We start from the raw sequence: 23,336 nt of genomic DNA, 5'->3' as shown, positions 1-23,336 counted from the left end.
TGAAAACTTCAGCAACCAAAATCAGTTATCCAGCTGGCACATTCTCGGAAGGCTTTCTAAAATTGAGTTGGATTCTTTATTTGCATCTGTGTTCCCACCAACTCTCAGGTAGGACGACTTATAAAGAAACAAGCTGCTGCTATTGGGAGAATGCCAAAATGCGTGTGCTCAGATTACCCGCAGCAAGTCAGAAATGGACACCATCCTATTACTGTATCTGAGGTAGAACTGGGTGACCATATCCCAGTGGATAGTTATATTTTTAAGCGTAGGCTTCTTTGTTCAAAGCTTTGGTTTCTCTGATGCTTAAAATGGTTGGAACATGTCTATGAATTTTGCAATGTAGTATAATCACATGCACAATGTAGTATAATCACATGCACAATGTAGTATAATCACATGCACAACACATGTTGTGTGGACACTTATGTATATGTATATGTATATACATAAGGGGTTAAAGTATAGTCATTGCCGTTAAATGATCACTAGAGGGCAACACTAACAGGGGGTATGAAAACAGGCTCAATCTGTTTTCCCGCTCTCTTCGGGTGTGTTGTGACTAGAGAATAGAGGTGTAGAGTTAGCTCAGAGTGCAAATACAAATATTCATAGTTTAATCTACTTATATCTTGTTTAATTTAATATTTAGTAAAAGTATTAAAGAATCAAACTCATAAGTTAATTGATTAGTTACTCAATAAATTATTTGTTTTCACTGGATGACTTTGAGTATTCATCATCATCAAGTTTAAGAACTTCTCGGCATAAACAAATGAGTAACATATATTACTTCAAGTAATATAACAGACACCTTTATGCAGCATACGATTTACCGGCCGCATCTTGCCGGAATCGGAATGGGACACAGCCAGTAAATGCCATGAGAAACCACTTCTGGAATTCCCGTTGGTCAAGATGCCCTGTGGGATCTAACGAGATCTTGCGAGGTGTCATGATCTGGATTCCACCCATGGTGGGTGGGATCCACACTCGAATAATTAAGTGAGCTTAAGCGCTGGCTTACCAATGCCTATGCTGGATCTAATTGGCTCCCGGGGTCTATCGGCCTCACTGAGGAGACCCTAACCAGGCGCCATTTTGTACTGGTCCACACAAATGTGGACCATGCATCACTGCACCTGGGAGGTCTCCCAGGCCATTAGAGAACCCTGGGTGGGCGGGGGCATGGCAGGTGGCACCCTAGCTCCCCCTGGCACCCAGGCACCTTGGCATTGCCAAGATGGCAGGGGCACTGCCTGGGTGCCAAGGTAGCAGTGCCAGGGTGCCCTCATGCCAGTGTGGAACTGCCAAGGGCCGGTACCTTGGGGGGGGGGGCATGCCCATGAAAGTGGGGGCGTGAGGGGTGTATGAAGGGGAGGAGGGTGAAGCAGGGTATGAACGGACCACGGAAAGGTTGGGGGTTTGAAGGGTGGGGGTCCAGAAATGGAGGGGGCCTGAAAGGCAGTGTGGGAAGGCCTGAAAATGACCCCAAAGTGGGGTGGGATTGACATTGCCCATGGGTGGGGGATGTGGGGGACCCTCAAGCTCACTTAGGGAAATGGTGGCTCGATCTCTGACGAGACGTCCTGGTCAGCGGATTCAGCTCCCTACTGCAGGAAAGAGCGAGATCCTGAGTGTGAGACGGCCATTAGATTGCGAGATCCATGCGATCTAACTGGCCCACTCCCGTTGGCAAAATCAGGAACCTTCCGTGTCGTGGTGAGAAACCATTAATCACCAATTAAAGCCAATCTCCATACCGTGAACGGGAACAACCCCTTAACTAACGGGGCTCCCCCATGGGCTGCGGTGATTGTGCACAGCGGGTTGAATGGCACCCTAACGGGTGGTAGGAGATGTGGGGGGGGGGGAACCATGGGGGTCTGGAGGGTACTAGGCTGGAGGCCTTCGCTGATTGACTGTCCCTCACCCTTATCAATTGCTTACAGATGTTAAACGGGATGGATGATATGTTGGACCCCGTGGAGGCTGCCCTTATGGTGCTGCTGGCAGGCCAGGCAGGCAGAGGTCGGTAAAGGCAGCGGCAGCAGCATCAACGTGATGATAACCCACTGTGAGATGAGCACTGGTGCTCCCACTATCCCACTGTGACTCCTGTCTGTCTACCAAGTGCACGCTCACGCCCATCACCTGCACATGGTATGTCTTGGGTGGGGGTGGGCAGATCCAGGAGCACCTTCGCTGGGGGGTTGGGGCAGTGGGTTGGAGGTCGGCCCACATTGCGGGATAACGCGGCAGAGGCTTCACAGTCTCAGATGCAACCTGTTTTATTGTTGTACAATAGTGATCCCAACTCCCCCTAGTCCCCGATGGTGCCACCCCATTTCAACCCCTCCAACTCCCTTCCCTGTTCTCCCCCCCCCCCCCCCCCGCCCCCCACCCACTTCCGTTTCCCCACCCCTGTTCTCTCTCAAAGATCCTCGCTCCATCTGCTTAGTCTTGGCTCTCTGCCACTACATCTAGGTGTTTCCATAGGATGCACATCATGGTTGAGACAACCTGCTGCTTTTTTCATCTCTTGGCCTTTGATGCCCCTGCCAGGCGTACTCTGGGGGTCCCAGCCCACTCGCCGGCAGAACATGCCCTGCCTTGTCACCTTGTTCCGGATGCCGACTCCAAGACGCAATGTTGTCAGGGGTGGGCTCAGGGATGCTGGTGGCTGCCGTTGTCACCCTGAAGGGAGGCTCCGGATTGGCCCCTTGCATGCACTCCACCTTGGGTCACCTCAGGACGGAGGTGCTGCTGAACTGAGCTCCGGATGCCACTGCATCATCTGGCTCTGCCAGCCCTGGCGGCTCCACAATATCTGCACCATGGTGTCGGCACCCTCAGCGATGCCCCTCTGTGATCGGGCCACGCTCTGCAGTGCCTCGTCAATGTCCACCTGCATCTTAGGACATGGTCCTCAGTGACTGGGACATGCACTGAGCACCTCGGCAATACCCACCTGAGACTGGGACGCGCTCCACAGCCCCTCGGAAAAGTCCACCTCCAACTGGCACATGCTGTCAGTCATGGCCGTCACTGACTGGGCAACGCCTTGGACACCACCATTCATGCTGCTGATGTTGTGCTCCAGGCTCTCCACTGCGGTCACCACCCTAGCAATGTTGGCCTTGGTGCAAAGCATTGCTGGCACCATCACCCCCCCCCCCCCCCCCCCCCCCCCCCACGCCTTTGGGACTCCTCTATCGACTGTGAACCTGCTGGAGTGCAGCTGACATTCCCCTCTGAATCACTAGGCCGCACCCTATCGACTGCATGAGCTCTGGGTTAACCTGTTCCAGAGGCTCAGCATTTGATTGGGACTCAGCAATATCCCGGGTTCCAGAAGACCCCTGACTGCTGTGTCGCCTGGATATTCCTGCCCTTGTGCATCAGCAACTGTGCAGCGCTCATCAGAATGTTCCCCAGAAGACCGGCCACTACTTTCGCCCACCGAGATGTGTCTCCCTGTGTTGGTGGAGGGTGGGGATGACAGCTGTGCCGTGACTATTATAGTGGCATCCTCAGAGCTCTCCACCATGGTGTTTCCCATGGGAGGCATGGTGGTGGGGGGAGGGGCCACTCCGGATGGGCCGGCGCCATCGGATAGAAATCCTGCGGGAGAATGGACATGTGGCCAGTGAGATGGCAGGATCGACATGCTGGCATGTGCAACTCACATGTGACTGGTTTTCTGGGTGGGGTCCGGTGGCTACCCACCTCTGCAGTGCAGGCCAATCGCGATGTCGGTGACCAATCTGTCCCGGGCCACCCTCGGAACCTTCAACCTCCTTGTAGGGGGTGAGGACTCTGGTGTCCAGCACCCCTCCGCCCATGTTGGGTGCGGGTGGGGGAAGGGCCAGGCACGGATGTCGGCCGGGTTGGGGGGGGGGGGGGGGGGGGGGGGGGTGACAGGCAGGGCCGGTGGAGGTCATTGAGCTTTTTATGGCACTGTTTGGCGGCCCTCCGGGTTACGCTCCCCACACTAACGACCACTGTCACTTCTTCCCAGTCAATACTGGCTGCCCTGTGGCTGCCCCTCCCCACCCCTGAGCCCCTTGGGGGGACAGGGTATCATGTTGCAGCTCCACCGAATCCAGACGGGCCTGGTCGGCAGCTCCGAATCTTGGAGCTGGTCTCCTTAGTGGCACGGCTGCGTGCTATGTCGAATTATCTCTATGGGATTGGTTTAAGTGCTGCTCCCCTTCGTTAGTGCGGGCCTGGCGAGCGCGGTCTCAGCGAATCAGCTGGCGGGACAATCATTTGCGGCGTGAAGCCTATGGGGCATCATTAAATGGACCAATTAACATTTGATAGCAGTGACGTCCTCGCAGGGTCAATCGTCGGGAAGCTCGCTGTAGTTCCCGCTCGCTATCACACTTAGAAACTCTTCCGTTAGATCATGCCCTAAATGTGGGTAGGCCGGGGAGAAACTCCACAAAACTCCAAATATGTGTGGCTAAATAGTGGTGTGGCTCTCACTGCCAGAGGTGGCAGGAAACACTCAGCCAAAGGGCAGAACGGCAGCACAGTGGTTAGCACTATGGCAATTTGTTGCTAAAATTATATATACCTTAATAAAATATTTTTCAAAAAATAAATAATAATCTTTTATTGTCACAAATAGACTTACATTAACACTGCAATGAAGCTACTGTGCAAAGGCTCCTAGTCGCCACATCTCCGGCGCCTGTTCGGGTACACAGAGGGAGAATTGAGAATGTCCAATTCACCTAACAGCACGTCTTTCGGGACTTGTGGGAGGAAACTGGAGCACCTGGAAGAAATCCATGCAGACATGGGAGAACGTGCAAACTCCATACAGACAGCGACCCAACTCAGGAATCGAACCTGGGCCCCTGACACTGTAAAGCAACAGTGCTAACCACTGTGCTACTGTGCCGCCCCTACTTGTTCTACAACAATGACTTCAAGATATATTAATCAAATTATTTAGAATATATGTACAGGAGGTTTAAGAACTGGTTTTGCCAAACATGACAGAGAAAGAAGTTATCAAAGTCATATGGAAAAACTGCAGTTGAAAGCAGTGAGGAATTTCTCTCTCTCTAAACCTATGTGGTAGTACTGATGCCTCACAGCGCCGGGGACCCAGGGTTGATTCCATCCTTGGGTAACAGTCTGCACAGAGTTTACACGCTCTGCCCGTGTCTGCGTGGGTTTCCTCTGGGTACTCCGGTATCTTCCCACAGTCCAAATTGTGCAGGTTAGGTGGATTGGCCATGCTAAATTGCTCCTTAGTGGATTGGAAAAGACATTTGAGGGGAAAATAAATCTTTGTTGCGACCAACCACGGGGCTGAATAAAAGGGAGCCGGTTCACTCCTCCTCACCAAGTCATAACAAAATTCAAAAGAGTAGTCAAGAAAGGGAATCATTTGGTACATCTCCTTAAGGCAACTACCCTGGAGAGTTTTCTTTGTAACTGGATAACCAATTCATTTGTAAACTGACAACCAAAACGTCCAAGGTTATTTTTTGAAATAAACCATAGGAATCGTTTCTAATGAAATCTATTTCCTTTATTGAAGAATAAATGGCAGTAGGTATAAAAATAATAGTTGATGCAGAGACGAGCTTTGGTCATGTCTGGATATTTTCACTCAACAAGGACAATTGTTAAAATGATTATCTTTGTGCTTCTACAGTGTCCATTTCTTTATAAACCTTAAGAGCACAGCTCGCAGCCTGAATGTTAGGAACATCTCTAATGCTCAGTGGATTTGTTTTATCAAATTTGTGACATTCAAGGTTAATGCACAATGTCGGACACAGCTAGTTTAACTGTGTCATTAAATTGTGCCAAATTAATATTAATTACCTTATTGTAATGGATTTTTAGTCTGCTTTCACCTTAGTACACCAGAGTGTAAAAGGTGGGGACAATTACCATAAACTGTGCATCACAATTCTGGAGACAGTTTTGTCTCTTAGGTAACAATAATTAAGGGCAGCACGGTAACATAGTGGTTAGCACAGTTGCTTCACAGCTCCAAGGTCCCAGGTTCGATTCCCAGCTTGGGTCACTGCCTGTGTGGAGTCTGCACGTTCTCCCCGTGTCTGCGTGGGTTTCCTCCGGGTGCTCTGGTTTCCTCCCACAGTCCAAAGACGTGCAGGTTAGGTGAATTGGCCTTGCTAAATTACCCTTAGTGTCCAAAAAAGGTTAGGAGGGGTTATTGGGTTATGGGGATAAGGTGGAAGTGAAGGCTTAAGTGGGTCGGTGCAGACTCGATGGGCCGAATGGCCTCCTTCTGCACTGTATGTTCTATGTTCTATAATTGATGTCTGGTTATCTTGTTTGATCTTTAGGCATTTGTTAATCTTAATGTCTGCTCTTTTTCTTTTTTAAAATCTAGATTACCCAATTATTTTATTCAATTAAGGGGCAATTTAGCCTGGCCAATCCACCTACTCTGCACATTTTTGGGCTGTGGGGGCGAAACCCACGCAAACACGGGGAGAATGTGCAAACTCCACACGGACAGCGACCCAGAGCCAGGATCGAACCTGGGACCTCAGCGCCGTGAGGCAGCTGTGCTAACCACTAGGCCACCGTGCTGCCCTGTCTGCTCTTTTTCTTTTAATGAATAGCCTAAGATGTTTCATTTCTTTTCAATTGTTGTTTTTAACAGGCTACGAGGAATGATTTTATGCATTCCCTCTCAGACCAGAGTTGCACACATCCAAAGCACATATTGGGTGAAATTGCACCAACATCCTGCGGTGAGCCTGATTTTAACATTTGGCCCTAATAGGTGGTTGGTGGGTAGAGTGGTCCTGTACCCTACCCATTATTGCTAATTTGAGGCCTGAGACATTTTATGGTGGGAGTCTCATTTGCCTTTATCTGGCCAGGAGAAATATTAATACTGCCATTGTCACCTCAGAAATAATAGATGAAGATGGGTCATGGCTGGGGACAGCATGGTGGCACAGGTTTTATCAAATTTAGCGCTGAGGCCTGGGTTCGATCCCAGCCCTGGGTCATTGTCCATGTGGAGTTTGCACATTCTTCTCATGTCTGCGTGAGTTTCAGCCCCACAACCCAAAGATGTGCAGGTTATGTGGATTGGCCGTGCTAAATTGCCCCTTAATTGGAAAAAAATAATTGGGTACTCTAAATTTTTTTTTTTAAATCACGGCTGATTTTCTGAGCATCCTCGACAACAGCTCACTAGGCCACCTGATGCCAGTATCAATGGGTGCAAGCTGCATTTATATGTACCACTAAATTGCAACTGGATTCCTATATCCATCATAGAACACCAATTTGTCCCTCACAAATTGCCTCCTGCCTGGAATTACCCAGCTTGTATCATAATGTCAGAGTAAACAAGGCAGAAAATATTCCATTGAATAGGGAATCTAATATACGGGCAGTCAGGAGGTAGGGCGGGGGTGAAGTTGGGTATGTTATTGTGATGTTGTTGCGTGTCGGTCCACTCTGCTGTTTGGAATGTTTAAATGTTAAAATTATAAATGCTTCAATAAAATGTTTTCTAAAGAAAAATAAAATAATCCATTGCTATTTTAAGTTGATGACTGCATCACTTAGGTCAGGTGGCTATTGGTTTGTTATGCTCTTGACGTGGCATAAGCTGCTTCCTTAATGTGCACTCTGACAAAGGAAGGTTCAGACTTGGGAGATAGCTTTAACACATTTATTAAACTGTTAACGATTCTCCTACTTGGATTCGACTCTCCTGTTAATCCTGCTACAGCTACTCAGGCTGATGAACCAGTCTGCTACAATCCACGTGGTGGGTGTGATGTATTCAATCAACCCTGTGTACTCACTAAGTGTCTCCACTGGAAAGAGGAAGATCATGTGTGCTGTGTCCTTTTATATGGGTTGGTGTCATGCCCTCCTGTGGTAGTGTCACCTCTGTGTCTATCATAAATGCCCATTGGTCGTATCCTATCTTACTGGCCTATTGGTTGAATGTCTGTGTGTCATGTCTCTGGTGCTCCCTCTAGTGTCTATCTAGTCTACGTGTATTTACATTAACCCCTTGTGTATTTACAGTGATGCATATCACCACAGCTATGACTAAATTCAGCCCAAACAAAAACAGGGAATACTGGACAATCACAGCTGGTCTGACAGCACCTGTAGAGAGAGAACGGAGATAACGGTTCGAGTCGGGATGATTCTTTGTCAAAGCTCAATTTGCCCCCACTGACTGAGTTAGAAAATGGTGTTTCCATTGCATAATTGAGGGGCGGCACAGTGGCTTAGTGATTAGCACTGTTGCCTCACAGCTTTAGGGTCCCGGATTGAATTCTGGCCTCGGGTCTGTGTGGAGTTTGCACTTTCTCCCTGTGTCTGTGTGGGTTTCCTCCAGGTGCTCCGATTTCCTCCCACAGTCCAAAAATGTGCATGTCAGCCGGGTTGGCCATGATAAATTGCCCCTTAGTGAGCAATGCTAAACTGCCCCTTCGTGGGTTATGGGGATAGGGTGGAGGTGTGGGCTTAAGTGGGGTGCTCTTCATTCTCCCCCTGTTTCAGCCCCACAACCCAAAGTTTGCAGGGTAGGTGGATTGGCCACACTAAATTGCTCCTTAATTGGAAAGAAATGTATTGGGTACACTAAATTGGGTACTCTAAAGGGCTGATTTAGCTCAGTGGGCTAGACAGCTGGTTTGTGATGCAGAACAAGCCCAGCAACGCAGGTTCAACTTGAACAGGCGCCGGGATGTGGCGACTAGGGGCTTCTCACAGAAACTTCATACTTGTGACAATAAAAGATTATTATTATAAATTTAAAAACAAAAGTAGGGTGCTCTTTCCAAGGGCCGGTGCAGACTCGATGGGCCCAATGGTCTCCTTCTGCACTGTAAATTCTAGGATAATGAACAGAAAACCATGGGCAGTTCACCCATAGTTTTACAGTAAGCTGCTTGCTGTGTGAAAGGCCCCATCCTCAGAAATCCTCACCCACTTGAACATGGCGGCCTCTGGGACCCACAGGCTTTTCAAATCAAAAATCTATCCTCTAAAGGAAACAGCAGTTTTTAACAGCGGTTGCAGCAAATTATCACGGTCGCCCTCGTCACAAAACCTCACAAAAACGAGAGGATCGATCAAAAGAGATGTGGACAGCTTAACCTAGATTTCTGATTAGTCAGGAAGGTCCTTTCCCCATTTAGGGAACAGATTTTACCTTGATGTCTAAAGCATCCATCAGCTTTCTGTTCATAATATTAAAATGAGACCAACATTTCTTTTTTTTTAAATATTTCTTTATTCTCCTCCTTTTTCACATTTTCTTCCATATTTACACCCACCAACAATAATCAGTAACAAATATGTCAATCCCCATATCAACAACAACGATCCCATCCTCCCACCAAACCCCAAACATTAGCCCGCACGTTCACATAAACAAATGACAAAAAGGAATCAGGAATCATCCATAGTCACCATTAACACACACTGCCCCCCTCCCCCCCAAACCTCCCACCTACCCACCCCCCAACTAATGTTCGATGTTATCCAGTTCTTGAAAGTGTATAATGAATAATGCCCATGAAATGTAGAACCCCTCTATCCTTCCCCTCAGTTCAAACTTAACCTTCTCAAGAGTCAAGAATTCCAACAGGTCCCCCCGCCATGCCAGGGCACAGGGTGGAGAGGCTGCTCTCCAACCCATCAGGATCCGCCTTCGGACGATCAACGAGGCAAAGGCTACCCGACACCCTCCACACCCGTTTCCAACCCTGGCTGGTCCGACACCCCGAATTTGGCCTCCCGGGGGCCCGGGTCCAGTTTCACGTGCACCACTTTAGAAGTTACCCTAAAAACCTCCTTCCAGTAAGAGGCCAATGCTTCTAAAGTGCATCTTGCACACAGTTTGCTGCCATCCACGTGAGATTGTTCATGGTCATCTGCCTGCCAATTTAAAATGAGGGTTGAACGTTGCTGAGTTATTTCCCAAAGTGTGTGTAACTTTTCACATTTGAAGATCTGTGATAGCATTTTATAAGTACTTCTGAATATATTTTTTCCTTTTAATTTTGTTTTATTTAAACCAATTATTAGGGCACTGTCAATGTTTTGGTAACACCAGTATTGAGTTTCCCTACGGACTCGCCCTTTCCTGGTGCTTTTTGGAAGAAGGTGAGAACAAATTCAAAGTCGGCAGGCAGATCATGTTACACTTGATCTTAGCCAAAAGGCCGAGAAGCAATGGCAGGCAGATCATGTTATACCGAAGATGCTCTGCGCCTACCCATCGGCACCCGGATAGCCCTGGTTGAAGACAGAGGCATACATATCTCTATTTGTCAAAGAAGCAATGTGGCTGGAGACTTAGATTTATTATAGAGGCCTTAACAGAGTAATGGTGTGTGCTGCAAGATGATTTGGAAGTACATTATTCCACAGCCACAACTGCCAGTGTCTATCAAGGTCACAGCCATTTTAATTTCAATGCTTCTGGGTCATTTCAGGGTGTCACTGGGGACATCAACAGTGTAAACCAATGCAGAGACCAGCAGAATGAAAGGGTTGCATTGTTTCACAGTAGCAATTGCACCCTGACATGCTCCACCGAGCAATGCTGCTGCCAAGGTAAATCAGGGTGCCAATCTGCCCAGAGGGTTTCTCCAATCTCCTGGGAGACCCCCACAAATGCCATTCTGTCTGGTCCCCGTTTATGGAGACCAGCACTGAACGGTGCTCACCCGAGGTCTCCAAGGTAAGTGGCTTTAAACCCACGCCTTGGTTAGATCTCAGGAATGCATATCAGAGTGAGACTAGCTGTCTCACTCTAATGTGCAGATTTTCTAGAAAGTGATCCCACCCACAGTGGACATAATTCAGATCTCGTGAGATCGTGTCAGATCTCGTGAGGTATGGTGGCCCGGGTAGATCCTGGAAGAGGCATCTATCGGCCATGCCGCACAGCTTTGTGGGTACATCTCTCCCATCATTTTTTAAACTGACACCGTGAGGTCTAAATTCCCAGGTTCATCTGCCAAGGTAAATTGCAAATTGGGTGCCTAGTCAGCCGGTTCATCGGCTCATCCAGCGTGCTCTCGTTCACATCACCTAATATGGATCTGAGATTTCAGGGCGTCAAATCTGGCTTGGCTGGATGGGCGAGTCCCCCAGTTGTCCTCTTAAGAGTTCTTAGAGAAACAGAAAGAGTGCAGCAGCTACAAGTAATCCTTAAAAGCAACCTTGACCTATGGTCAAGGAGTGACTTGATAAGATGGTTCAGAATAGGCTATAGCCCAGGGGAGTAAATAGGGGGGAGGGAGATGGATGAGGAGAAGGCACTCACCAACCTACAGTTGGCAGAGTGTGTCATGTCTTTCAACATCAACCACCATGGAAAGTTTAGACATTCCTCCTCATATAGGGGTTCATTCATTTTTGTTTAGGAGTCCTTATCCAATTCTTGCTCTTTATCTTTTGTTATGGACTGTCTTGCCCTGCAGACAGACTACAATGGTGGGAGCTCCTGTTACCACATTTCAGCACACAGGCCAAAGTGGCTGTCATAACATGTGCATTTATCATTCATTGACATTGGAAAGAGAATTAGTCTGTGCTAAATGCATGCAAGGGTTGAGTGGAGGAATGTTTCAAAATGAAATCCAGAGGATTCAAAGTGCACTGTGCCATAGTAAGTGGTGAAATACTTTTAACACAATATGAATTTCAATTGATTTTACAATGGGGGAGCAATTCACTCCACCAGTTTACCGATCTTAGAAGGTGAAACTCACTCTCTGGTCTTCCCACAGCAATCAACTTCCATCAACTGCTCATTCATTCAGAAAATATGGCTGTTAATTATGGCAGCTTTGCCAAATTAACACAAACAAGCTCGAACTTCACTGAAAACTGAGAAAATACAAAACACATTTAAAAACATGCTCTCCAAAATAAATCATACAGCAGCTCGCAGGCATGAAAAAGATTGGTTTTTCAACGATACTCATTCTGAATCCTATAATTTGCTTGTAAAGACTTGCATTATAGTGTCTTGTGCAGAAACCTGAGGCTGTATTTATTGAATTCTGCCTATGTCTATTTTATTAATACCAAGATAAGCTCTTCAATCATGAATACATTCCAACATTCAGTCTGTTGCATTTGTGCAGGTTTATTATATATTTTTTTAATTGAACACGTGTGATTTTATTTCCTGTTTTATAGGCTTTCTTTTGTGCTCTGCACCACAGTTCAGCTATATTCCCTACCCCGAGGGTCGTTAGAGATTAATTTCTTTACAGTGAAGGCCTACAAACTCGAACAGCAATAGTTGGCAGGGCAACGCTGTATAGCAACTCAGAAAGCAAACAAAGGAGGGTTTAAGATTTGTCTGGTCTTTTCTGTTGTCAGAGAAGATGAACACAGTACTTCCCAAGTGACAGTAGGTTCCAAGCATTCCTTTTATTTAAAAAAAACCCACAAAAGCTAGTCATAAGTCAGCACTTGTGAAAGGGCTGTGTTAGCCTCATGAACTCACCTGATCTGTTGCTACCAACTTCCAGAGAAAGTCATACTTTTTTGACGGATTAGTGAAGATGCACTGAAGTTCTACCACATCATCAGATATGTACATAGGTTTGCCCCCTGAGGGAAGAAAGAGTCAGACATTTCATTTTAGTCATTATTCCTCAAATCACAAGGTGACATATTCAGTACTGGTGCACCCGCCAATTGGTCTGGGAGCATTCACAGCCTTGCACTATCCCTTTTTCCCCCTTCCTGCCTCTCCCTTCTGCAAACTGGCAAACAAAAGACCACCAAATAGTGGCTTCCCCAGCCTCAGCCAATGTCTCTCCCATGAACTTTTTTTTTATTCTGCCTCTATTCAATGTTTCATTTATGCTTGTTCTAAGAACCTAATCACCACAGATTTGATAGTGCATTTTAATATGCATTTAGTCATCGTTGTTTAAACCCTATTTGGAACTCCCATCCCTCAGTCACCACAATCTTTGGGAATGGCGTGCGGAATGGGTCAACATTGAAAATGCTACCTCCCTGCCACCTTCCCTATCATTTACCATTTCATCGTCCCAGTGTATCCCATACTCGTTGGGAGTTCAGAAGAGTGAGAGGTGATCTTAGTAAAACATACAAGATTCTGAGGGGGAATGACAGGATAGATGTTTATCATAGAATTTACAGTGCAGAAGGAGGCCATTCGGCCCATCGAGTCTGCACCGGCTCTTGGAAAGAGCACCCTACACAAGGTCAACACCTCCACCTTATCCCCATAACCCAGTAACCCCACCCAACACTAAGGGCAATTTTGGACACTAAGGGCAATTTAGCATGGCCAATCCACCTAACCTGCACATCTTTGGACTATGGGAGGAAACCGGAGCACCCGGAGGAAACCCACGCACACACGGGGAGGATGTGCAGACTCGACACAGACAGTGACCAAAGCCGGAATCGAACCTGGGACCCTGGAGCTGTGAAGCCATTGTGCTATCCACAAGGCTACCATGCTGCCTTTTAGAGGATGTTTCCCTTCTTGGGGGGACCTAGAACTAGGGGGCATTGTTTAACAATAAGGGGTCTCCCATTTAAGATGGAACTGAGGAGGAATTTCTTCTTTCAGTGGGTTATTGGTCTTTGGAATTTTCTTCCACCAGAAGTATTAGAGGCAACTGTCATAATATCCACTCATGTATATAATGAGATGCAGACAGGCAGTGATTAACACGTAGGATGACCAGTCAGCACACAACACAGTACAGCCAATCACCAGACAGGACACTACCACTATAAAGCCAGAGGGCACTAGGTTTCCCGCTCTCTCTGCACCCAGCCACTGAGACCGTCAGAGTCCACGAGCTAGCCAGTGCAAACACCATGCGGTAGCTAGTAAGTCTGGTCAGGCTACTACAAGGTCACCAGTCAGATCAGTATAGTGTCGATCCACAGCTGAATATGTATAGCAGTTCTATAGTTGAATAAAACAGTGTTGGATCTTCTCCAGTGTTAGACGTCTGTTTCTAACTTCCCTGCATTGAGTACAGTCCACATCGAACCAACCTGCCGAACACATCAGCAACGTCATTGAATATATTCAAGATGGCATTAGACAGCTTTTTTGATTGACAAGGGAGTCAAGGGTTATGGGGAGGAGGCAAGAAAGTGGAGTTAAGGGGCAGGATTCTCTGACCCCCCCGGGTCAATCCCGCCCCCGCCGTGTCCTGACTTCTCTGCCCCCTGAGATTCGGCAGGGGCAGGAATCATGCCACGTCAGTTGGCGGGCCTCCCGCGCCAGTCGGCGGGTCCCCCCGTGGCGATTCTCCGGCCCGCGATGGGCCGAAGTCCTGCCGCTGACAGGCCTCTCCCGCCAGCGTGAATTAAACCACCTACCTGACCGGCGGGATTGGCGGCACGGGCGGGCTCCGGGGCCGTGGGGGGGGGGGGGCACGGGGCGATCTGACGACCAGGGGGTGCCCCCACGGTGGCCTGGCCACGATTCACCATGGCGGAGGCGGAAGAGACCCCCTCCCTTGTGCATGCGCTAGTATGACGTCAGCAGCCGCTGACACTCCGGCGCATGCACGGATTTACGCCGGTCGGCGAAGTCCTTTCAGCCCCGGCTGGCATGGCACCAAAGGCCATTCACGCCAGCCGGCGGAGTGGGAACTACTCCGACGCGGGTCTAGCCTCTCAATGTGAAGGCTTGGTCCCTAAAGGTGTGGAGAAGTCCTCACCTTTGGGGCGTTCCGACGCCGGAGTGGTTCACTCCACTCCGACACGCCGGGATCCCCCGCCCCGCCGGGTAGGGGAGAATCCCGGCCAAGGCCACTATCAGATCGGCCATGATTTTATTGAATGGTGGAGTAGGCTCAAGGGGCCAAATAACCTACCTTGCTTCTATTTTTATGTACTTACATTCCGATCAGACAATCAGCAAGTCTCACACAAAAGGCAAGCGAGGGCCCAGTTAACATTCAAAATTTGTAACCCAATGGTGTCATCAGCACCATGATGTGGAATTAACTGAATGTTGGAAATACTCCTGAGCTCTCAACTGCCTAACAATAGATCTGGGATGTGAGGTGATGACTTTTCCAAGTAAGGATTAATGAGCTGCTCCTTTTGAAACTCTTTGTGGGCCAGTCAGAGCAGGAATGCCCTCCCTGTCAGGTAGCTCAAGCAGCCTTTGGGCCTCCCTAGCCTCAGCTTCCTCCCACGGTATCGCTGGAAACCCCAATGTCTTGTAAAGCTTCATTTTTCAACACCGGTTTTAAGGAAACTAAAGGATTGAATAGAACCCTGGATTAATTACCAGCCAGAAAAGTTGAATTAAATAAAAAGGACTGTTAAACCAAATGATCAAGAAGCATGCGGGAAGTTGACCAAATGGGTAAAGTAGTATGCAGACTGCCATGGAGGCTACACATAAGGAGACCATGAGAGATTGTGGGAAACCGTCATCATCACCAGATGATGTCTGGTGTCATCAATTGTTTAATTATTGGGACGAATAGGTATCGAAAAGCTGATTTACATCAACAAGAATGGTTTAAGTACAACTGTTCTAAAACGAAACAGAGGGATGGTCCACAGAAAAGCTCAGAGACAGTCCAGAGGCAGAACAAAGACAGAACCAGAGCAAAGACAGAACCAGAGCACTTTCCAAAGAACAAAGGCAGACCAGAAAGGCACCAGAAGACTAAGCAGACTATTAATGGATCAATAACCTCTCCCGAAGCAGCAGATTTGGTTATTCTGAGTTTCGAATTGTAATACTAGTTCACAGATTATCTATAAAACTTGTTGCAATTTAATTCTATTAAAACCAATTGGTTAACAAAATTAAAGGCTTGGTTGATTTTACTTCTGTGCAATCAGAGAGATAAAAAGAGAGTTTCTTTAAAAACCTTACAATGGAGTGTAAGGGTTTTAAGGAGTAAAATGTACATTAAGAGGTCAAATGAAGTCTTAAAATGCCACAATATGCATTACTTATTTTCAGTTGAAACACAAGTATAAATGATGTAGTGAATGATAGCATTCCTTTGTTTCACAGATTGCAATCAATCATATCAGCAGACTCCAGGCTAATAAAACATTAATTGAGCTACTCTATTTTAAAAGCAATATCAGTTTCCTCTGTTCAATAATTGAAAATCATTACAGAAGAAGATGAGAAATAGAAGAAGGAATTGATCATGCAACTTATCAGGTTTGCTCCGCTATTTATTAAAATTATTTTATTTCAATTCCACTTTACACCTTATCCCCTTTACACCATACCCTCTGATTTCTTATCATTAAGGGGAGGTGGTGATGGTGTAGTGGAATCTCCACAAGCCTAATAATCCAGAGATCCAGGGTAATGCTCTGGGAATCTGGGTTCAAATACCTGGTAGTTGGTGAAATTTGAATTTATTTATTTTCTAAATCTGGAATTAAAAATCTCGTGCTGACCATGAAACCATTGCTGATTGTTGTAAAAAAAACCCCACCTGGTTTACTAACGCCCTTTAGAAAAGAAAATCTGATCTCCACGGGTAAAGAGGGTTCTGTTGGAACGCGGACGTGTGGCGGTGGGCTGGCCTTGCCAAATTTAATGAACTACTACTGGGCAGCTAATTTAACCATGGTGAGGAAGTGGGTAGTGGGGGAGGAGTCGGTGTGGGAGCGGTTGGAGGCAGGCTCTTGCAAGGACATTAGTTTAGGGAGGTTGCTGACAGCGCCTCTGCCATTCTCGCCGGCCAGGTACTCCACGAACCCGGTGGTGATGGCGGCCCTGAGGGTGTGGGGACCGTGGCGGCAGCATCTGAAGTTGGAGATGCCTCGGTCTGGACACCAATTTGTGGGAATCATAGATTTGCACCGGGGGGGGGGGGGGGGGGGGGGGGGGGGTTTAGACACGACGCTCTGGAGGTGCCGGCACTCGAGGATCGAGTGGTTTGGGGACCTGTTTGGGGGGGGGCAGCTTTTTCAGCCTAGAGGAATTGGAACAGGAGTATTAGCTGCCCAGCAGGAATGGGTTCCGGTTTTACAGGTACGGGATTATTTCAGGAAGCAGGTGCCGACCATTCCTGACCTGCCACGCCCAGGGCTCCAGCACAAAGTCGTGTCGAAAACAGGAGTTAGCGAGAGTAGGGTGTTGGAGATTTATAAGGAGTTGATAGACTGGGAGGGAGCCCCGATAGGAGAAGTGAAACGGAAGTGGGAGGAAGAGCAGGGGAGGGAGGTGGAGGTTGGGTTATGGGAGGAGGTTCGGAGGAGAGTGAGCACATCTTCTTTGTGTGCTTGGCTTAGCCTCATTCAATTCAAAGTGGTTCATAAGGCGCATATGAGGGTGGCCAGAATGAGCAGGTTCTTTGAGGGCTTAGAGGATAGGTGTGGGTGGTGCGCTGGGAGGCCGGCAAATCATGTCCACATATTTTGGGCTTGTCCGAAGCTGAGGGGATTCTGCCACAGGTTCGCTGAGGTTATGTCTGAGGTACTGAAAGTGAAGGTTGCCCCGAGTCTGAAAGTAGTGATTTTCGGAGTGTCGGAAGACCTCGGAGTCCAGGGAGTAAGAGAGGCCGATATTTTGGCCTTTGCCTCCCTGGTAGCCTGGAGACGGATTTCCTTAGGTTGTAAAATATCAAGTTCGCCTTGAGATGGTCTGTGGTTGGGGGGGGGGGGGGTTTGCCGTGTGATGGAAGCCGTTTATTGACACCTTCAAGGATAGTTAAGACGTCAGCAGTGGGCGGGGGGTGGGGGTGTTCTGAGAGAATGGAGGAGGCTATGGGGGGTAAAAACAGGTGAGGCAGGATGGGGGGAGGGGAACGTAGAGAGGGTGGGGCGGTGGGGTGTTACTTATTTGTTATGTGATTTCTGGTTTTGGTTATGTTGCTTGTCTATATATATATATATCAATGCCTTAAAAAAACAGTAAAGCTGCTGCTGTCCTTACATGGTCTGGCCTACATGTGACTCCTGATCCACAGTAATATGGTTAACTCTCAAATGCCCTCTGAAATGGCCTAGCAAACCACTCAGCTCAAGCACAATTAGGGATGGGCAATAAATGCTGGTCCACGATCAAAATAATTACATAGGTGGTAAAAACACGTGGAATTCTGACATAATGGCCTGTATCGTCCTGGCTTCCCAGCATCAGATGGGGGGGGGGGGGTTACTCCAAAGATGCGCTGGCGAATCCTTCACGGAGGTTCCCTGGTAAGGCTTTACCTGGCAATTATCCAGAAGCACTAACTTCCGCTGGACAATTGCGGTGGGCTATGAACCATCAGACAAAGTGATTTAAATTGCTAACTGGGTGGTTCTGCCAGTTTTACACCAATAGTTACTCTGAAAGAGTTAGAACAAATAAAACCATTTCAAACTTCAGTGTAACTACTTTAACCATCCAGAACAAACCCCACAAAGACTCCAACCCGCCACACTCAGGAACACAACCCCAATTCATTAACTACCAGGGTATTCCCAACCCCGAAGCCTCACTGACTACTCCCCCCCACCCCCACTACCACCCCCCACCCTCCCCCCGCTCAAGGATTTCCCCAGCCCTGACCGCCAGCTGTATGGAACTTCCTTGCCCTTCCCCTCCAATCTACGGGCCTGACTCTAACTCCCCCCATCCCTTGATCTGACCCTGCCCTACTCAATGCCCCTGCCCCGAATCACCCCGGAATACTCCCCCACCACCTGGGTGGGCCTGGACCCTGACACCCCAGCAAGTGGGCTCCCCCCCACTTGACCCAACTGGATGGCCCAGGCCCCAACACCTCTCTCCTGGACCTGACCCCCCCTAGCCCCATGGAACTTTAGTCCTTTGGTGGATAGATCACCTGCAAAGGTCAAGGCCAATATCTGGCAGGTGCCTGGAGGTGGCTAGTGGCTCCGGTGGGGTGGGCCCACGAGGCCTCCCGCACACCCCTCCCAGACCCACAAGACTCAACATGCTACAACTGTGGCCATAGGCCATCCTGAGTCTATCGTCAATTTTAATTTTATGAAGTAAATACCTCTGGCAAGAGGACTGTGGTCTTTCCAGAAGAGACAGACCAGAGGCTAATTGGCCTTGCAGCCTCAGGAACCCATCCATCATCCTTAATTGGATGATGGAACAAAAGCCAGCCAATTAGGCCGCCTGCCCGACCATTGAACCAATGGGCATGTTGCCAGCAGAGAGGGATTGGATTCTGAAATTGTCCCACTCTGCAATTATCTTCAAAGGGCATAAGTTTCTGTCCTCTTTCACAAACACAGCTGCTGAAGTTGGTAATGAGGCTGACTCAGCTGACTGTTAACTGTCAATGACCAGAAACTTGATGAGGTCCTCATAGGTCATGATCAATATTGCAGTTTAACTCGTGCGTGAGTCATCTCAGCTCACCTCAGCAGTATTTAAGAAAAGGGCTAGTTGGCAGTGCATGAGCAGTGGTAGAGAACACTTCCTGAATGAGTGTGGGTATTGGGAATTTGGAGCACAGTGAATTTGGTGGGGAGCTCTTTTGCTTTCTTGCCCTGCTACAACAGTAGAGGCTACAAGGGAGAGTTTATTGATAAGTAGTGGGTAAAGCTGGGTAAGTATTTACTACTTTCATCACTTATAGTCTGTAAGGTCTTTTGTGATTTATAGTTTGAAAGGGCTATATTCTGTAGTAGCAAGAACTAGGGAAGAAGGGCCCTAGAGAACTGGATATAATCTGATATTAAGCATCTTCCAAAAGTTTAATATAAATGGGTAGGTCATGGCAGGAGAGCTCAAAGCTGTGGTTTGCTCCTCTTGCTCTATATGGGAAGCTGGGAACATTTCCAGTGCCTGGGACCAGCATATGTACAGGAATGCCTCCAGTTGCAACTCCTGGAAGTCCAGGTTTTGAAGCTGGAGCAGCGTCTGGGGACACTGTGGGCCACCTGCGAGGTCGAGAGTATCATGGATAGCACGTATAGACAGTTCATCACACCACAGGCTCAGATTTTAAAGGCAGGAAGGGAATGAGTGACTACCAGGCAGAGGAAAAGAACTAGGTAGGCAGTGCAGGAATCTCATGTGAATATTCTCCTGCAAAATAGATATACCACTTTGGATACTGTTGAGGAGAATGACTGTTCAGGGGAAAACCGCAACAGCCAAATTTGTTGCACCTCTGTTGGCTCTGCTGCATAGGGGAGGAATAAAAGGTGTGGGAATGCAATAGTTATCATAGAATCCTACAGTGCAGAAGGAGGCCATTTGACCCATCGAGTCTGCACCAACCCTATTAAGGAGCACTCAACCTAGACCCCCCTCCCCCAATGCCTGCCTTATCTCTGTAACACCGTGCATTGACTATGGCCAATCCACCTAACCTGCACATCCTTTGGACACTAAGGGGCAACTTAGCACGGTCAATCTACCTAACCCGCACACAGGCAGTCAGCCAAGACTGGATTCAAACCCGGGTCCCTGGTGCTGTCAGGGAGCAGTGCTAACGACTGTGCCATCGTGCAACCCCATTTAGGGAATTCAATTTTAAGGGGACTAAATAGGTGTTTCTGTGGCCAAAAACAAGAATGGTATGTTGCTTCCCTGGTGCTAGAGTCAGGTATCTGTCTGAGCAGCTACAGGACATTCTGGAGGGGGAGAGTGAACAGTCAGTGGATGTGCTACATATCAGGACCAATGACATAGGTTTAAAAAAAAAGGATGAGGTCCTAAAAGCAGAATATAGGGAGTTGCAAATTGTGGTCATAGCCATTATGGAGACATGGGGTGGAATTCTCCGACCCCCTGGGAATCGCCCGGGGCTGGAGTCAATCCTGCCCCTGCCGTGTCCTGAAGTCTCTGCCACCCTGAGATTCGGCGGGGGCGGGAATTGCGCTGCGCCGGTTGGCGAGCCCCCTGCGCGGGTCGGCGGGCCCCCTGCAGCGATTCTCTGGCCCGCGATGGGCTGAAGTCCTGCCGCTGACCGGCCTTTCCCGGCGGCGTGGATGAAACCACCTACCTGATTGGCGGTGTGGGCGGGCTCCGGGGTCCTGGGGGGGAGAGGGGCATGGGGCAATCTGACCCCGGGGGGTGCCCCCACGGTGGCCTGGCCTGCGATCGGGGCCCACCGATCGGTGGGCGGGCCTGTGCTTTGGGAGCACTCTTTTTCTTCCGCCCCTGCCATGGCCTTCACCATGGCGGGGGCGGAAGAGACCCCCTCCCCTGCGCATGCGGCGGCATGACATCAGCAGCCGCTGACGCTCCGGCGCATGCGCAGACTTACGCTGGCCGGCGAAGTCCTTTTGGCCCTGACTGGCGTGGCGCCAAAGGACATTCACACCAGCCGGCGGAGTGGAAACCACTCTGGCGTGGGCCTAGCCCCTCAATGTGAGGGTTGGCCCCTAAAGGTACGGAGAATTCCGCACCTTTGGGGCGGCCCGACGCCGGAGTGGTTCACGCCACTCCGACACCCCCTGCCCCGCCGGGTAGGGGAGAATCCCGGCCATAGTTACAAAGAGATCAAAACTGAGAACTTAACATTCAGGGATAGTTGACCTTTCAGAAGGACAAGAGCGAAGGAAAAGGAGGTGGGGTAGCACTGTTAATGAGAGATGAAATCAGGCAAGTTGTGAGAAACGGTCTAGATTTGAATTATGTACAGTCCATTTGGGTGGAGGTGAAAAACACAAGGAAATAGAGTAGTGAATAAACTCCCAAACTATTGCCACACTGTAGGAATGGGTATAAGTCAACAAATAATAGGAACATGTAAAAAGAATAGATCAATAATTATGGTTGACTTTAATCTTCATGTTGATTGGGTTAATCAGGTTGATATAGGTAGCTACGACAACAAATTCATAGGGCATGATCGAATGGCCTTGTCACGCTGAATGGTGAAGCAAAGAGGACATTAAATCTCGCAAGAGGCCTCTCGCGAGATTTGCAACACTCTGAATGCCTTGCGAGATCTCATTAGATCTTGCAAGATTTGGTCGCAATATGGTTCTCGCCCTTGTTGACTGAGATCAATATTAACATATGTAAGTGAGTCGTTAGGCTAATTTAGATATGTCAGATATTTGGGGCAGCACGGTAGCATGGTGGTTAGCATAAATGCTTCACAGCTCCAGGGTCCCAGGTTCGATTCCCGGCTGGGTCACTGTCTGTGCGGAGTCTGCACGTCCTCCCCGTGTGTGCGTGGGTTTCCTCCGGGTGCTCTGGTTTCCTCCCACAGTCCAAAGATGTGCGGGTTAGGTGGATTGGCCATGCTAAATTGCCCGTATTGTCCTAAAAAAAGTAAGGTTGAGGTGGGGTTGTTGGGTTGCGGGTATGGGGTGGATACGTGGGTTTGAGTATGGTGATCATTGCTCGGCACAACATCGAGGGCCGAAGGGCCTGTTCTGTGCTGTACTGTTCTATGTATGATTTCTCCCTAGGCCTGGGAACTAACGCCAGGGTGGCAGTGCCAAGGGCCGGGGCCCATGAAAGGGGGATGGAGGTTCTGAAGTATGGGGGTGAAAGATGGGTTTGAAGGGGCCTCCTAATGGCTGGGGAGTGAAGAGTGGGTGTCCCGAGAAAGGGGCCCAGAAGGTGGGTTGGGGAGGTCTGAAAAGGAGGGGGCCGCAGTAGCGTGTCCTCACTTGGGGGGGTTACGAGGTAATGCACATGTGTGCGGGAGGTGATACTGCCCGGGGGTGGGGGTGTGGGGAACCCTCAAGCTCACTTAGTGATCAGGACATCCTTTCAAATGACAGCCCCATCTCTGAGGAGTTGAAGTTGCCGGCGGGTTCAGCTCCTCATTGCTGAAAACGTTTTAAGTGTTGGCTCGACCGGGAAGAAACTCCCCAAGGCTACAAAAAATTACTAAGGATGAATTTCTCCATTCAGGAGATTATGGTCTCTTGCCAGAGCTCAATTGCATGTGATTTTTGCTCCCGCTAGGAACGCAAATCACTAAGACATTCAGTATCCCTCTTCATGCAAATTCATGTATGGCGAGGAATACAAGAGATTCCCAAGGGATTCCTGCTATGGGGCCTCCATTTTGAGTGAGCTGCCTGATTGCGAAGTCCCACGACCGGTCACCCCATACCCTCCCCCATCTCCCCCATTTCGCAAAACTGTCATTTTTTTCACTGCCCCTGTCTGGGCGGCTCTTGATTCCAGACAGGGGGTTTCTTTTCTTGCTAAGAGGTCCTGTGGGGGTTCCTTTAGTTATCGGGTGCTGGTTGGGTTCCTTTAGTTAGTGGGTCCCCCTATTTAGGTGGTCTCTCGATCCTTTCCTTTAGTTAAGGAGTCTCTGTGGGGGGACCATTTTAGTTAGGGGGATCCTGGGGCGGGGGGGGGGGTTTCCCTAACTAGGGGGCCCTGGGAAGTC

The 23,336-nt window shown here is 48.7% G+C and overlaps 1 protein-coding gene across 1 annotated transcript in view; it reads right to left on the bottom strand.

The window, feature by feature from the left end:
- Window positions 1–23,336, bottom strand: part of LOC119967921 (sperm acrosome membrane-associated protein 1-like) — a 254,581-nt gene that overhangs the window by 99,784 nt on the left and 131,461 nt on the right. The window contains exon 4 of the mRNA XM_038801018.1: window positions 12,512–12,618. Within this exon, the coding sequence (XP_038656946.1) occupies window positions 12,512–12,618 (107 nt within the window). The remainder of the gene's footprint in view (window positions 1–12,511; window positions 12,619–23,336) is intronic.

The sequence above is a fragment of the Scyliorhinus canicula genome, chromosome 6 (genome assembly GCF_902713615.1).
Source record: "Scyliorhinus canicula chromosome 6, sScyCan1.1, whole genome shotgun sequence".
NCBI classification, from domain to species: Eukaryota; Metazoa; Chordata; class Chondrichthyes; order Carcharhiniformes; family Scyliorhinidae; genus Scyliorhinus; species Scyliorhinus canicula.
Note: the sequence above shows the minus strand (reverse complement) of the source record. Positions and strands in the feature narration are given on the sequence as shown.